Source organism: Megachile rotundata, chromosome 6 (assembly GCF_050947335.1).
Source record: "Megachile rotundata isolate GNS110a chromosome 6, iyMegRotu1, whole genome shotgun sequence".
Lineage (NCBI taxonomy): Eukaryota > Metazoa > Arthropoda > Insecta > Hymenoptera > Megachilidae > Megachile > Megachile rotundata.
The window spans coordinates 6,920,541-6,939,370 of record NC_134988.1 but is presented as its reverse complement, the minus strand read 5'-3'; the positions used below and the strand labels follow the sequence as shown (position 1 = coordinate 6,939,370).

Here is an 18,830-nt window from a genome sequence, read left to right as displayed (position 1 = left end):
CAAATAGGAAATTATTTAGCGGGTTACTAGCCGAACGGGGGAAACGAATTCAAATCCAGTTATTTTCGAACGTTTATTTCTGGATGCGGCTGTCACGCGCGATGTCGCCGTTCGACAAAATTCCATTTTTCATTTCGTCGTCGATGCATACACGAACTTATTAACCTTTTTTTTCTCGTTGTCTGGCCGACGCTATACGCAAAACTCGATTTAACGTTTCCACCAGTTCGAATCCGGGATTTGCAATTTATTTGCCGAGCTCTATTCACCTTTAATCCGGCTATGATCAATATCAACCCTGCATTCATTTCAAACTTCATTAACGACACACGACCTAATGGCGTGGCGGGAATTCTTCGATTTCTTTTTTCTCCCGTCCGAGCACGCGTTCGATCGGAAATAATTCGCGATTAAGAGACCGAGTAGCATTTCGCGATCCCGTTTAACCTTTTGACGCGAGCAGAAATGCGCGGCTTCCGTGTAAGAGAGCTTACAAATTTATGAATCTGGAATTTTTCTGTGCTTTGTTTCTGTCAAACTTTGCGTTTGAATGCGTGTTCTAGTTAAAGGATTCATCAGGTTCGTCATATATACTATAGATAGAAATGACACACCGGTTGCGTTACATATACTATACATAAAAAGACACACCAGGTGCGTCACTTACGGATGGAAGAAAATACCAAGTGCATCATATATCTATTAGATAGAACATCACACCAGGTGCGTCAAATATACTATAGATAGGAATGACACTCCCGATGCGTCACATATACTATACACAACATGACACACCAGGTGCGTCACCTATCTTAAGAATGGAAGAAAACACATAGTACGTCATATATCTACCAGATGGAAGAACACACTAGTGCGTCATATATACTACAGATAGAAATGACACACCCAATGCGTCACATATACTGTACATAAAAAAACACACTAGGTGCGTCACCTATCTTACGAATGGAATAGCACACCGTCTACGTCACCTATACTGCAGGTAGGACACACCAAATACGTCAGTTATGTTACAGAGGGAATGACACAACCGGTGCGTCATCTACACTACAGATTGAAACTCACTACATGCCTGTAATGATGAGGCATTGACGCACCAGTTGCGTCATCTATACTCTATGTTACAACAAAGAACGCAAGTGCGTCCCGTACATGAATCTATCTGACATATGGTGTGCCCTCTATGTTACATCTATAGACGCACATGTTGCGTCGCCTAGTCCATTCGTGTAGAACGCATCAGATGCGTCTTCCAAATGTACATGACATAATGCGTCCTGAATATTACACCACACAGGGCGCACCAGGTGCGTCGCATATGGTTAAAAGTAGGTCCAACGAAAGATACCGATCACTATCAAAATGATCTACAGCTTGACTCCAATGAAGAGCATCTTAGAGTCTATTATGTGAAAAACCGCAAACTGTACCGTGTGCTCTGTCTGTTTTCAATAAACATACAGCACGCTGGAATACACGGTTCACCAAAGATACCTCGTAAGCGTCAAAAAGTGTTGCGTGATGAACGAGGTACATGACGGTACATGGTACGCACAATGCGTCCTGAATATTATACCACATAGGACGCACCAGGTGCGTCACATATGATTAAAAGTAGTTCCATCTACATTTATTTCAAACTACATGAACAACACACGACCTAATGATGCGGCCGGGAATTCTTCGATTTTATCTCCCGTTCGAGTACGCGTTCAATCGGAAATAATTCGTAATTAAAAGACCGAGTAGCGTTTGACGATACCGTTTAACCTTTTGACGAAGACAGAAATGCACAGCTTCCGTGTAAGCGAACATCGAAAATTTCCGACAATTCCGGAATTTTTCTACGCTTTGTTTCTGTCAAACTTTGCGTTCGAATGCGTGCTCCAGTCAAAGGATTCAGAAAATGGTTTTGTCCAGATTCCTGTTGCCATGCTTTTTCCCACGGCTGGTATTCCATTAAATAAAACTGCTGCTTTTTCAACGTCAACTCGTGAACGAACGGGTCAAATAATTCCGTGAAATAAAACAGTAGTACATTTTCTTTTGTTTTGTAATTTTTTTTTTTTAAGCGAGAGCGTGGATCATACACGCGTTCGTTACGCAGCAGTTCAATTAGTCCGCAAGACGAGTTACGTTGATTCGCTTTGATCCTCGGCCAGCGGGAAACGATTTTTATTTACTTTGAACCGAAAATAAAATACATTTTAGAGATGAATGCACTTCTCAATTGCGGGTAATTGAGAAAGGAAATTGTTTTATTCGCTTGTTTTGGCCGTTTTGGTTATTGCGTTAAACGTTATCGGAGAGTTGTAGAGCAGTGGTTCGCTCTGTGCGGTGTGGAAGGGTGGATAGATATTTTGTGGGTAGTTTGAGTTATAGTGTGGAGTAAATGGAATTACCCTGGGAATAGATTGATAATTATAGAGAAAGTGGTTTAACGCTGACTTTTTTATTGGGAGATTTGTAAATGTAACAGTGTATTTGGAGATTTGAAGCTTCAGAGATTCGGATGGACATTTGGTAATTTGAAAATTTTAAGGTTTAGAAATGTGGAGATTTTAATGGTTAGAAATATGAAGATTTAAATATTTACAAATATGAAATTTGAAGATTTAAATACTCAGACATTTAGAATTTGAAGATTTAAGTATTTAGAAATTTGGAACTTGAAAATGTATGTATCTAGAATTTTGGAAATATTAACAGATTAAATATTTAGAAATTCGCAGACTTAGAAATTCTAGAGTGTAAGGATTTTAGAGTGTGAAAATTCTATAGCATAGAAATCCTAAATTGCAGCAAGATCTACGTGTAAAGATTCTAGAGCATGCAGGTTACAAACCATAGAGATTCTACAGCATGAGGATTCTAGAGCATGAAAATTCTAGAGCACCTTCCAAATCGCCACAATTCTAAGACATAAAGACATCACAGCAAGAGAATTTAAGTCCCCTAATCCCACAAATACTTAAGATTCTACAACCCAGAAATTCTAAAGCCATGCTCTAGAGCTCGTAAATTTCCTCAAGAATCGTACATGAAAACAAAACGAAATGACACGTTACTATGTCATAAACCGACGAAAGAGACACACGATTAACGTTCCATCAGGTAACGTCAAAGGGCTTTCGTTGCAATACGAAATTGACAAGAAGGTAGTCGCCTTGGCGTGACAGTGAACGCATTAAAACGTGAGATGCATGGCCGCGAATCGATTTATCGACGGATCTGATGGTGATCGAAAGGCGTGCCAATGGCGAAGGCCGATAGTAACCGAACGAAGCTATTTAAAATTCATGAATTCTGTCATATCTATAACCAATTAGGTCACACACGTTGGCGATCAACGTCTGCCGGTTCACAGAACTATAATGAAAGCCTCTCAAAATTCAACGAACGTTCCATTCTTTATCGAAGCAATTAGAATCTACCATGCAGCCTGCATAAACTATCGGCCGGACGAAAACGGTATTTGAATATTGCCTATGCGGTCAGATGTTGCAACATATTGCTCTATTTTAATAAAAGAAGAGAGGAAGAATAACGAAACACGGAGGAGGAATGAAATTGTACGATATTCCTATAAATATTAACTAATATTTATGATTTTTCTATAAATATTAAGTGTCTCTGTTATGTTATTTAATATTGAGATATTTGATCGCAGTTCGACTTTAATAGAATTATAGTTTCTTTTCATTTATTTATGAATACTGTTTATAAGATTTTGTTTAAAAAAATACAAGAAAAGCAATAATCAGTATTATTATTAGTAATATTATTTCTAGCATTAGCATGCTGTTAGATTTTAATAAAATAGAGCGTAAGATTTAGAGCATGATTCTAGAGTGAAAAGTTTTAAGAGCATTGAGATTTTAGAGTGAAACTTTATTACAGCATAGGAAGTTTGTAACTTGGAGAGCATCAGTATTCTAGAGTATAGGAATTCTAGAGCAAGGGAATTTTAGAGCAAAGGAATTTTAAAGTATCACACTACAATGTGAGGATTCAATAACATTGAAAAGACTTACAATACGAGGATTGTATAGTGTGAAGATTCTAGAATGTAGGGACATTAAGATATAAATATTGTTGAGATTTTAGACCATAAGAATTTTATAGCAAAGGATTGTGGTACATAAGAACTCTATAAGATGTGAATTTTGAACCACAAGAACTCTATAACGTGGAGACTCTAGTGTGAAGTTGTAGCATCGAGAAATATTAATTAAAGTATCTAGCCTACTATTAATGATTTTAGTTATAGTATCTAGTATAAATACACTATAGTATAGAGTTCATAAAATATGAGGATTCTGAGAGCACAGGAATTCGATAAAATGGAAATTCTAATGTGTGAGAGTAGCATGAGATTCTAGAGAGATTGCAGTGGAAATTTTAGAGAATAACAATAGGCAACTTTAGAGTATAGGAACTGTGCAGTATTCAGAACTCTAAAGTGGAAGAAATCTGAAGCATGAGCGTTTTAAAGTAAAGAAATTCTAAAGCGTGGAAATTTTAAAGCAAGAAATTGTGATATATGGAAATTGTTGAGCATGTGGATTTTAGAGTAAAACATTTTAATATCTGGAAATTCTAGAGCGAAAAAATTCTATAACACGAAGATTCTAAAGCATAAGAATTCTATAGCATAAGATTTCTAGGGCATCCGAATTCTAGATAATTGAAATTATAGAGCTTTAGAACTCTAAAGCTTGTGGATTTTAGAGAGTGAATATTTTGTGATGTAGGAATTTTAAAACGCAGAAACGGTATAGTATGACAATTCTATAGCGTGGGAACCTTATAGCAAAAGAATTCTATAGTATGGAAGTTCTAGAGAGTGGGAATTTTAGAGCATTAGAACTCTAAAGCTTGTGGATTTTAGAGGCTGGGTAATTTGGGGTATAGGATTTTCAAAATGCAAAAATTTTATTGTATGACAATTCTATAGCTTGGAAATCTTATAGCACGAGAATTCTATAACATAGACATTTTAGAGAGTGGGAATTTTAGAGTGCTAGAATTCTAGAGCATGGGAATTTTAGAGTGTCAAAATTATAAAATACAAAAAATTCTAGAGGATGTAAATTTGACAGTGTTGGGAATTCTAGAGCACAGCAATTACAAAATGTGTAAAATTCTAGAGCACACGAATTATAGAGCGTCCGTATAGTACATAAAATTTAAAATATAGAAAACTCTAAAACTCTAACAATTCTAAAACATAAATATTAAGATATCAATTATAAATAGTGGTGATGTCAAAAGTGGCAATATAACTAGAGTTCACCGTACCACAAGTAACCACTAAACAATACGAATTGCAGTAATAAAATTGTTGCAAGTTATTCCGCAATATTATCCGTCTAAAATTAAACGCAGTCTATCTGCATATTTATATGCATACCACGTTTCATAAATATTAAATTTTGTTTCGGAAACCTCGAAGAGCTTCCATTAACCTTAGCTTGATTGCGTTTTAATCAAAGACACTTATTCGCGGCTAACAAACGCTAACAATCGCGTTCGTGATTCAACAGCGATCATCCGAAGTTTAACTAGAAATTCACATTTACAATACCAGTTTAGAGTAGCTCGAAAGTTCTCCAATCTCGGAACGAAACTTTGCGCTACCTCTTGTAACTTCGTAAAAAAAAACTACTCGGCTCTGATTTCGTCTAATGAGGCCTGACTTTCGTGAAACTCGAATTTTTGTACGACTCGTTATTATTCATAGATCGAACGATTCAATATTCGTCGCGTTTGTCGATGAAATTCATGAATATTTTTTAACGAATACGTATTTATGAAATGTTGTTATTCATAAAAATTAAACTGTAAATTAAACATAAATTTTGTTGAATAATACTTTGTGTTAAGGTTACTCGATTTTATATTTTTATGTTGCGTCAAGTTTAGTTATTTTATTTTATATTAAAAGAAACTCAAGCTCATATACAACGTTGTTACATAAATATGTTTAATTTTCATAATATTCAATTATGTGAATTGTAGAGATTTATTATTGAATATATCTATTAAAAATTCAACAATAACATAAATATAACAGACAATTGACAAATAGTCAATGCAATAATAATAAAGATGGCAAACATTTACAGCAGTGTTTACGTAAGGCGGGAAATTTAAATGAAATATCAAATAAAATTTAAACGAAACGTTGCTCGGGTATAAAATTCCTGAAGAATAAATTGTTCACATAATTTAATGAGCGCGCTCTCGACGTGCTATATTGCACAGCTCCAAGCACGTGAATGCACATAACATTTGCGTTTTCGCAGCGGAGAAAAAGGGAACAAAATGGAAATTATGTCTAAAATGGCTGATATCTGTTAGATCATCAGATTCACCCCTTTTTCCTTCCTCCTTTTTAATCTAATTTTGCATGCGCCATCTGCTGGGCAGCGGTACGCATGCGTTAGTTTTTTCTTTCGTACACTTCCTGTAAAGAGTACAGATGTCAACCCACGAGTTGGCGTGTGATCGACCCAAAAAGAAGCTCTATCCCCATCGTGAATTCTAGTATCGTAGAACGAAGACTATTCTACCATTGGTCTCGAGAAAGTGCTCTAGTGTAATTCGATTATTGCTGCGTACTACACTCTTACAGGTGTCGAAGGTTATGTGAAATAAAAGACACGTAGAATGGAAGCTAAGTAAATAATTATATTTAAGAACGGTGGAGGACTGTTGAGAGAAACTCGGTGAATACAGGAAGGGCGCATGACTAAAGAACAGCAACAGCACCGTAGCCAACCCACGAGTTGGCGCGTGATTGACCCAAAGTAACAGAAGCTCTATCCAACCGTGAACACTTCCTGGGTTACATACAGGCAAATAAGAATAATAATGACAATAACAACTGCTTTCGCGCAAGTAGCACTATCTCACTCACTTGAGAGACGTTTGCCGACTGTCATTGTTTTTCGCCTAATTGGTGTGCGTGACCGCGAGAGCCAATTGTACCGCCGAAAATACGTGTGGCGTCCATTTTTCTATTCTGACCAATGTAGCTCTTCTAAACACGTCAGCTTCACGCGCCAACTCGTGGGTTGACAGCAGTACATACAGAAGCGTGAAATAAAGTGTCCTCATAAAATCCGTGTGATTCAATAATATCCACTGTTATCCTTAACCTATTTAATCCCCAAATGGGGATTTGAATATATACTTTTATATACTTTCGTTTTATCTCTTCCAATAGGATTACATCAATAGGATTATAACCTTCACAGAGTTCAAAATAAATATCAGAGCAAGTTTCAATAAGAGAATGTTTGCGGAATTCGCATGTGTTATTTTTGAAAAAGAGGTAACATATTGATGTGACTATTATCTAATCTATTGAAAAAGATTTACTTTTTGTAATGATAGTAATATTAAGGAAATTGTTGTTTAAATATGAGAAGTGGTAAAATTTCACAGTGAATTAATTTTTTAAATCTGGATCGTTGAGTAACTTGTAACTATAGCAGAGGTCTTCTATGAACTACATTCTTTGTACGTTCGATGTAACAGAAAATGTACAACCTGTTCTAAAATTGTGGTTAAAGTGATTTTTGTGGTACTCTTCAATCTTGATCGCCACAAAACCTGTCCTAACCATCTATAGTATCGGATATACTTTCATACAAAATTTCGTGAAAAAATATTCAGTAGTTTTTGCGTGATGCTACATGCATGAAATTCAACTCAAGTTTTTCTATGTAAATATATAGTATTTAAATGTATATAACAGTTGCTTTTAGAAATCATAATAGGTTCAAATAATTATTTGTGTCAAGGATAAAAATTATATATTTAGAATTTTAGATTGTTATTATTGTGAAATTTTGATATTTTCCTTATGGAGCCCTTGGCGCAGGGAAATATCAAGGTTTTGAGAGGAGAGTTTTATTTTAAGGTGGATGATTTTTTGAATACTTAAAAATGTTCAAATTTAATTTTCTTGAAAATAAAGTCACATATTAACAAAATTTATTCCATATATTTTTTACTTACTTTTCCATGTTGATTCATCTATATTGGTTGAACAATTTCAAAACCACCCTATATAAAAATGTATATAAACACATTCCAGTTTTCAACATCACTTTCTTTCAATGTTATAACTAAAAGTATTCTATACACAATAAATTAAAAATTCTGCATTTAACGAGTGAATAAGAACTGACAATGTCTGTATCATAGCAAAATTTAGAAATGGCGTACGTAAGATAGACCAGAGGCATAATTTCGATTTCACTGTTCGATAATGGCTGGAATTTCCCGGGAATTATATCTGGAGGGTAGCTAGCAGCGAAATCAATTTCTGTGCCATTAAATCGTATGTTCGAGACTCACCTGATTCCTCCACGAGTGGTGTCGTAATTTAGCGTTCGGGATCCGTGCCGCCACGTAACGTAGCCGGTGGGTTGCGGTATATTGCTGACCACACACTTCAATTCTATCGTGCTGCCCGCTTTGTAGAATTTGTCACCTGCCGTGGCACCGTGTTCGTCGACGATCTCCACTCTCGGTACTGAAACACGCAACCGTCCCTTTTTATCGACGTATCTCCCTCTTTTGTTTCGGCAAAATATTTTATCGCTCACTACTGTTTACGATAGGCCATTGAAAAGAGCCGAAGGTAAACGGAAATCGCGCCACCGCATTAATATCGCGTTTATAATGTGAAATGCAAGGCAATAAATTGAAAGTTCATATTTAAGAATCGAATTCTAGTAAATGGAATGGGATTTAGTGCGCGCGACAATTTGCGACGGTGAACGAGGTAAATATAGTACGGTTTCGCTGTTTTTGCAGAATTTTTTTAATGCGTGTTCTGAGAATTGAAATTTTGGAGATTGGAGGGGGTGGAAACATTGGGTTGTGGGAAATGAGACTAAATTGCTATGAGTGGGGCGAAATTTTGAGGAATGATAGTAACTTATAGAAAATTATAATGAATTTTTAAGAATGAGACGAAATTTTGAGGAATGATAGTAACTTATAGAAAATTATACTGAATTTTTAAGAATAGGACTAAAAGTTGAGGAATGAGACTAAATTCTAGGAAATTACGTTAAATTCTAAGGAATGTCATTATTTTTTTGTGAATGGCATGCTTGATTTCTAAAGTCCCGCGAAATTTAAGAAAAAGCATAGAATTCATATTTCTAGCACCTCAAGTCTCTAAGTTTATAAAGCTATGTATTTTAGATTTATAAAATACCTAACAATTTAACAAAAATCACTAGAAACATAGAAATCTAGAACTCTTGTGATTTTGTAGTTTTAGAAGATAGACTCATAGAGTCCCTAGAAGTTTGAGAAAATCCCTAGATACTTATTGTTAGTTCCAGTCTTCATTCTTTAAGATTCCAGTCTTTAAACCCAAAATTAATAAAATTGCTAGACACATAATAAATAAGATCAAGAACGTACCTATAAATCCCTAGATTTTTAAGCCACTGAGTTCTAGAATATGTAAAAAGTTAATAATAACCCTGAAAGTCTGATAAAACTCTTAAAACTGTTATAAAAACATTAAAAACTCTAAATTCTAAATTCCAAATTATCATGTTTCTAAATCAGTAGATCCTTTCATCCTACGTCCCTAGATTCAAAGATATTTTTATTCTAAATCTCCACAATCTCTATAACCGTAATATAGAAAACTCTAACATTCAGAGTCTATAGCTTTTGAAGTTAAGGAATGTAAATATAAAATCCCTAGATCACAAGATACTTTTATCCTAAATCCCGAAAATCTCTAGAAACATGATATAGAAAATCCCAAAATACAGTATATAGCTTTTAAGGTTAATGAATGTGAAAATCCCTAGATCCTATAACCTATTGAGAACGCAACGAAAGAAAAGATATCAATTTAATTATTGTAATAACTTAAGATGATAAAATTAGTAATGAAGATCTACTGAAACGAAAGAAAAGAATGAGAATTCAAAGAAAAATAGTGGATGCCTATAACTAAGTATAGAAAATGGGAAGACGTAACCTGAAGCAAAAAGCCGAGAACAAAGAGCATCTGGTGGTGCGAGAGACTAAAACAAAATGGACGTCGGAAGGTGCATGTCACAGAAAAATGGCCGAGCACGAGCCTAGGGGACATTTGGAACCCAATATTGAGAAAAATCGTGGAAGTATGGGATTTCTGGAGGAAATAGTTCCTATTTTTCACGAAATCCACGAAATGACTTCCGATCATCAAGTATTAACCTAGAGATATGTATTAAACTTCTATAACTTTAATTTTTGAGAGTATAATATAAGAGACATTTTAGATACACTATCAAATGTATAAAATGTAGAGAACAATATTAAGTGACAAAATTAATTTTTAATTTTTAGTTAAATTTTTGTATTTGTAATTTTTGTAAAAATAACCTTGCATGTAAAGTATATACGCAATCGATAGATATAAATAATAACTATGCGCAGTGAAATTATTACACTTTTATTTGAGTATACTAGTTGTGTCGTGTTTACTGTGCATGTTTATTGCTTATCGTTGTCGACTACGCATACATTTAATTTTCAAGGTCAACTTCTCATAGTCAACGTTATTAATAAACTTGTTACATTTGTATCGTTTGTATAGGTCCAAAATGAGCTTGAATATAACCTAAAGAAATAAAATAATAAACAGTTCAGTGTTCAAATTAATTCTTGAATAAATCATAAATTCTAATTATTTTATTGTTGTATTGAATTCAAAATGGCGGACGGACAAATTCAACGATAAACTCTTAATTCCAATTATACTGTCTCTTATTAATATTCAGATACTATGATTCTATCTATTAATATTCCTTCTATTTGCATATAATTAAATCAACATATTTTTTAATTTCTTTTTTGTAGCAATACTGCAATTAATTGCTTTGTCACATAATAAATGGTACAATAGGAAATGTATATTTATATCGCAAAAATATTTCATATTTTTCTGCAGCTTTCACGATGTTTATAACCATATAGCTGTTAAGGAAGATGTAGAGCACACTCCGAAATATCAGTTATTATTATGAAATAATTGTAATCAGATATCGTGAATATTAATAAAAGTTACTGTACTTATTCATCCCATAATAAATGCAGATTCTATAACAATTTTATTCAAACGCAACAACCTCGGAAGCATCAAAAGATTCATTTCACGGAAACATCCTCCCTCTTCAAGTTCTTCAAACGCTCACAAAAGTCTGAAGAGGAAGAAGAAGTGCACTCACGTCGTGCATCCGAGTTTCACCGCGAAATAAGTTGTTTCTTCGAGTCATTGGTTCGTCCCGGAGGCAGGCTCACGCGGGCAAGAAACGTGCCCGGGAACCGTTAACTGCAAGAGGAATTGCTGAAATATCTCAGCGTCGGTGCATCCGTTGGAAACACAACCACAGAAAAAAAGGTTCCACCATCGGCGTCGCGAACAATAAGTTGCCGGAATGGTGAAGATGGATGCAAACGACGAACGGTAGCTACGCCGGCGCTCGTGAAACGCTTAAAAGCACCATCCTCGGGCGAAATGCCCGAACGAGACCTCGAAAATCGGAAGCTTGCGAGCATCTGTTGCGGTTACCTGAGCACCTTGCTTAATTGCCGTAGTCTAGCGACGTGAAAATATCGGCTACCTTTTCAACCTGATGCCTCGACAGTTTCCAAACATTGGGGAACAGGGTTATTTCCTGATCGTAAACGGTCTTTAACACCTTCGGATCTGGGTATGGTGTTGAGGTGCAATAAATAAAACTTGATATAAAATAGCGCCAAGGTTCCCTGGTGGAGAGATGTAAGAGGATAGGGAAAAGGGAGAATCTCAAATATCAAGTGCTATCAAATATCAAGTTTTGGATTTGTTAAAAATAGAATAGTACATAGAATTCTTCCTGAACAGACATAACACTATTCTACTGTAGTAGTAATTACTGTCAAGTGATGAGTAAGGGATGAGCTGAAATTGTAAATGAAATTTAAAAATTTTATATAAAATTGGGATATAGTACCAAAGTGCTCCAGTAGAGTACTTATTCCGGGAGAGGGTAATATCACGCGGTATCAGCTTAGTTTCGGAGATATTAAAAACTTTTGACAGAATACACAGAATTCGACCTGTACAAACGTAACATAACCATCTTCTGTAGCCCCTATTGTCAAGTGACGATCAACCGATGACATAGGAGGAAACGACCTCAGTATGTATAGGGTGTCCCACTAAGAATTTCGATGCATTAATCGTTGCATTAGTACATTCTGCATTCTTGGTAAGCGAGACAAAATAATTTCAATGTTCCAAAGCAATTATCGCCATGCTTTAAAGCGGGAGACCCCTCCCCAGAAAATATAACCTAACCTAATCATGCCGTGGTCCAATATTTGTAGACGAACTAAAATATTATCTATTCGTATATGCATAAGTGGCAAATTCACAAATTCATCGTACACAAACAGAAAATAGCTATGCTTGTGACCGTGTTATAGGTCCACTCTTAAGTAAAATTCTTTGTATCGGTAAGAAAGTTGTTTGCGAATATTTCGACAGCTTGTTATTTCCAGCAAAAATGAAAATCATGTTCGTATGCAGCGCGTGGAAACAAGTAGAACGAGGTTAAAATAAACGTGAGCTACAGTTTGTAAAATAATGTGTTTTATACATATGGGGCACCCTGTGGATACTCAGGTCGAGGGTACCTACAACGGTAGTTACTACAAAGGAGATGGTTGTGTTATGTATAGGCAGAATTCTATTATGCTGAAAGTTTTTTATTAACATCGAAACTAATAGGTTGATACCATTTGATATTTAACTCCTCCCCCTTTCGTACATCCACAACACACATCACTATCGTACTCCCATAATTTGATAGAAAATTGTATTGTAAAAGTCCTAGTAACCTCAAAGCCCCAAATTTGACGTTATAGATTAATACCGTAAAGGATTGAACCGGTAAGAATGCAACAGAAGAATGAACAAAATGGCGGTAACGCGGAAGAGACAGAAAAGAGGAATTGCTTATATCGGGACGACATGCCAGGAGCACATCCTGAAACACGAACAAAAGACGGAACACAGGAGAAGTCGGAAAGTTCGATGAGAAACAAGAACATATCAGGAATTCCTATCGAGCATCCATAGACCGCAGCCAGCAACCGGTTTCAAGTTTACGCGTTCAACTTTTCCGTATCGTTTCCGCGTATGTGCTCCTCACTTTATACGTCTTTCAATTTTATTGTGTATGTATTACTATTTTTCTGGAAAATATTTCCTGTTTGTGCACGAACCTATAAATCATTCAATTTTTCAAGTAGTTTATGTATGCGACGGTGTTTTATCGTTTCGAGGGAGTCGTTTGTGTAACAAATGTACTGTTGTTGATTAATTTTAATGTTTTGTAGTTGTGCTTTTGAGAAGATGGTGTAGAGTTTAGTTTTGGGAGGTTTAGAGTTTAGGTTTGTATTAGAGAGGAAGAAATATTTGTTGGGATAGGAGTTTTGGAAATTTTGGTATTTTGGTAAGTTGGAGATTTGAGATTTGGAAATTTCGTATTTTGGCTATTTGGAGATTTGGAAATTTGGAATTTTAGAAATTTAGGTATTTGGAAATTTGGAATTTCAGAAATTTAGGTATTTGAAAATTTGGAATTTTAGAAATTTAGGTATTTGGAAATTTGGAATTTTAGAAATTTAGGTATTTGGAAATTTGGAATTTTAGAAATTTAGGTATTTGGAAATTTGGAATTTTAGAAATTTAGGTATTTGGAAATTTGGAATTTTAGAAATATAGGTATTTGGAAATTTGGAATTTTAGAAATTTAGGTATTTGGAAATTTGGAATTTTAGAAATTTACTTATTTGGAAATTTGGAATTTGCAGGCCTAAACATAGAAATTTCGGAACATAGAAATCTAAAATTTAGAAATTTAGAAATTTTGAAATCTAAGACTTGAAAATTTGAAGGCCTGAAATTAGAAAGTTTCGAACCTAAAATTGAAAAATTTGGAAATTTACCAATTCCTAAAAATACAAAATTTCAAATTCAAAAATTTAGATCGTCGAGGTTTAAATAATTTAAAAATTTCAAAGTTCAAAGAATTAAAGATCCGAAACATATATTTGAAAATTTACAAATTTACAAATTTCTTTCCAAACCAAAAATTCCACCTAAAATCCTTTGCACAGTCAGAAAGAAATATCATTAAAATGAAACTTCCACATACAAAAATGATAAAAACACAGTCCAATTATTATTACATAACTTGCACGTTCATGAAGCTAACGATGATATACAAAGTTTACAGTATTGATGTTGCAAAGAGAACGGAAACGTAGTTTTGATCGTGTAATTGCTAATTATGGTAACCTAGTTATTTTAACCCTTGGTGGTGTCACGTGCAAGCAAGATCCCGCTTTGCCACGAACAACGTTTATTCTAGGGTGGTGCTAAATTTGACGTTCACTTTGGAACAGTTACACCAGGTTTACTGGTAAGTGAAACTAACTGACGTGTTTGTTACTAGCTACCTTATGACAAATTTACTCATACGGAATATCAATTGATTGTTGATTTATGGGTGATCAGTTAATTATTGGTAAAATATGGCGAAGTTTGTTTTATGTTGAACTGACACGTTTTAAAAATATTTAGTAGACTTGGTTTTTGTTTTTTTAAGCTCTTAACTTGCTACTAGATATATATTTGTTATTATATTTATATTGAATAAATAGTATTTATTAAAATTATTTAAATAATATTTATTATTATATTTATATTTAGTAAATAGTATTTGTTAAAATTATTTAAATAATATTTGTTATTATATTTATATTTAGTTAATAATAAATATTGTTTATTAACAGTAGCTAAAATTAGTGTATTCTAAAAGGGGTCGTTCTACAAAGTGTTTATTCTTTGTTCTAAAATTGTATTAAAAAAAAGAAACAAACACGTTTTAATAAAATTTATTCAAAAACTTGATAAAATCCTAAAAGAACAAAATCGAACTCGTTTAATTACTATAATATCGATAATATCAAACAAAAATAAGGTGTTTATAAGGTATTAACCACTGTTTATTAAAAATAATAATTATTACTGTTTTTGTTGTTGCTATTATTATTACTTTTAATAGAATCATTATTTGTGCAATTTAAAAGTTTTATAACGAATTTTAGCTGCAATGTTGATGTCCATCACTTTCTAACGAGTTTGGTGCTGATGGTTTTCGTAGGATGTGTTTATTTCTAGTTTTGGGAAATGTTAGACGGTTCGTGTTTTAACTGAAGAGTGAGAATTTGTTTTACTGCTTTAGGGAAATATCTGTGTGGGTTATGTGTTGAAATTATTGTTAGAGGGTAAAGTTATGCCTTCAGTTTTGAATTACATTTATTTTTTTCAAAATGAAGGTAGATGAATTGAAAATTAGTATATATTAATAAATCATGAATGAATATAATTAATTTTACCATTATAACAATAATATTGTCATTACTCTCTTAATTTTTTTAAATTAATATATGTAATAATTTATTTAAAATCAATGTATGTAATAATTTTTTTTAATTAATATATTAGTATATATTTCTTACAAAATGGCAGTGATGAGTTAAACGTAAGTGCATATTAATAAAGCATGAATTGCTATAACTAATTTAATCGTTGTATTATTACATTTTTTTCTTAATTAATATTTACTCTAATATTGAGGTTAGGTTATATTGTTCAAAATAATATCACTGCTATAAAATAATGATGGTGGTGCATAACTAACACCATTTTTACAAAGTATAAATGAGTATGATCGGTATAGAGTTTACATTAATATTATACTGCTTATACTGCAAAATTAAAAAATTATTATCATTGTTACAATTTATATCATCATTAATTCTATAATATTTAAATAACCACTGTTATACAATAATTTTGCTTATGTATGTATAATAGTATCAAAGTGTACATTAATACCACTTATATAAAAATTTCATGTGAGTATCGTTACTATGAAACAATATTATTGCTATATAGATAATATTAATATTATTGCTTGAACAGTTATATTAATAACAATGCTGTACAATTATAAAGTTATCATTGTTATAGAATTTGTAGAATTGTTATTAACATCAATGCTATACTACTTAAATAAACATAATAGCTACAAAGTAATATCAGCGCTATAAAATGAAACGACTACCACGAAGCAATATCAGTGCTATAAAGTTTTCGGTCTTTTTTGGCTGAAATTACTCCTGACCCGCAGTTCCGAAGTGGCGAGAACTAATCAATCGGTTCTCCTAGAACGTGGCAGGTTGAAATGAATTTCAGCTCACGAACCGGAGTCTCGCGTAGCTTACAAATAGACCGGATGCGTACGGAAAGTAGTTTCGCTTGCTTTCTCGACCGAACTTAATTGAAGTATCTCGTCAGACGCGCAACTAAACAGCGACCAAGAAAGAGAAACACGCGGAAAAAAAAGAAGTACAGAATAAAGCCAAGGAGAACAATCAATGACTGTTGCGGCCGAAAAAAAAGAACGAAGAAAAAAGAAAGACAGGGACAACAACGGAAACGACAAACGCCGCGTTGGAAAGGCGAAAAGAGAAAAGGAGGAGAGGGATGGCAAACAATCGCGAAAAGGGCTTCGCCTCTTGGCACCGGGTTAATCAAAGCCTCGACCCGAGGTTTCCCTCGGTGTTGGACAAACAATGGCCTCCCAGTTGCGAACTTTTAAAACATCCAGTCGAAAAAAGTGCCCGTTTACGCTCGGAATCTGAAACATAACCTACAGTGGATGGCCAAATTATCGTACTCGAGAGATTTCTTTTTCGAAATACGCAACAAACACGGGTTTAATTGCTTTGACATTGTCATCAAAACTCGAGGACGGGATATTTAAGATACCCAAGATTTTTCTGCGAAATTTTCAAACTTCACGATTTCGGAACTTTGGAGAATTTAAATAACCGAACAGCATCGGTGACCGTAAATTCTGCTATACAATGAAATCCTTGAATAAATTATAGCATCTTAGAATACGATAGGAAGTTTGGCGCAGTTGGCGGACAAACTCAACAAGTTTTGGATAGCTATTAATTATTTAGTAGTTTTAACTACGGTGGCTGGACTAATTATTGTACTCGGGAGATGTCTTTTTGAAAATATACGATGGGAGCGTGTTTGATTGGTTTAATTTTATCGATACTTGATGTGGTATGGAATAAATGGCGGGTTATAAGGGTATGTTAAGTGTTTTATGCTTCGGGTATCTGTGGTTGGACGAAAACCTTGACTTCAATTTAAGCGACGTTTTACTCGGTAGGTGCTAATTTTGAGGTGTTTAGGATTGTAAAATGGCGGAGCGACGAAATATTAGATAATTGTATTTTTTGGTATAATGAAGTGTTCGACTTATGTTTACGTGCTGGATTTTTATTTTTAATTGCGTATACTTTAATACACTGTAATAAAATATGTCATATATTGTAAGATATATTAAAGTAAGTTACACTAAAATGCAACATAACGGAAATGAGCGAATAAAATAAATAAATTTCTAGGTCCCTAGATCGTTCAATATCTATATCCCAAAATTTCTAAACCCAATTTCCTACATTTCAGCACCTATTAATATTCAACCATGCAATACGACCGACTACTCTCAGATTAAATATTTACAAAAATGATGCACGTATTTTGAAACGCTGACATAATTAACAAGTACTGCTATTCAATCCGTTGAACGCGTTCAGAACCAATTGTGTAATATGACGCACTGCTCAAGTATCGAGTAATTAATTATTGATCGGATAAACAAGTTAAACATATAACACATACAATACATTTACAGTAAGCAATTTAAAAACAGGTGTGCCTTCAATATCTGCCAATAATATAAATATTAACCTAGTTTTATCAAATTCGCGCGTTGTTCTTTGTTTCTACCGAGTAATTTTCATTCAACCGGTGCCATCTCCATTTGCTTTTCTTACTACGGACAGAGAATCACTTCCTCCGTGTTATTCTTTCGTCTATATTTCCAGTTTCCGTATTCAATGAAACTAACTGAAGATAAAGAGAACTCATTTCCTATGCGTTTTTCTCCTCTCGCGAAATTTCGATCCAAGTTCAACTCGTTTTCATTTACTCGATTCTCCGCCAATAAAACGGCACTGTTCGAACGCAAACAAAAAAAAGAACCGAGGGGATGAGCGAAATTTTTGGCGAAACGTTATTTCAAAATCAATGCTTTCATTCTCGAGCTATTTTATTAAAAAGCTGATACAGTCTCGCTTTTGTTTCTCCGTTTTCGACGTTGTTTCCAACGCAAATTAAAACGCGTTTCAATTTTTGCGTTTCAGTTCGCGTTACGCGGAATAATTGGAAGCAATTTTCACTTGACCCTTTGCGCGTAGCTACACGAAAAGTGGCGGCCATTAAACGGTAATGACCGCTTAGCCGAATGAAAATTACGCCAGTTAACGTGCATCCAAAATTATTCAACTTGTACCTGGAGACCCCAGTCTCTTTTATTCTTTCTTCATTTTAATATCGTGCGATCAGCTTTACAATTTGTCGATCAAAATTCGACAGCGATCATCTGCTTTCTCATGTCAAGATTCTGCCGTTTAACATAGTTACATCAATATTCACAGTACTGTATTCATAGTACTGCGTTTGTTCATGCGTAAGATTTAACCTCTTAGGCACAGCGCGCCACTATAGTGGCTTTCACGAATCATCTCTCTGTACGACGGTCCACTATAGTGGCTTTCGAATGTCGTAGATT

General features: G+C 34.2%; 1 protein-coding gene across 2 annotated transcripts in view; it reads right to left on the bottom strand.

Annotated features, from left to right (window-relative positions):
• LOC100876427 (opioid-binding protein/cell adhesion molecule) overlaps positions 1-18,830 on the bottom strand; it is a 353,767-nt gene that overhangs the window by 114,484 nt on the left and 220,453 nt on the right. For both annotated transcript variants that reach the window (XM_076532318.1, XM_076532319.1), the window contains exon 7: positions 8,392-8,569. In XM_076532318.1, coding sequence (XP_076388433.1) covers positions 8,392-8,569 — 178 coding nt within the window. The remainder of the gene's footprint in view (positions 1-8,391; positions 8,570-18,830) is intronic.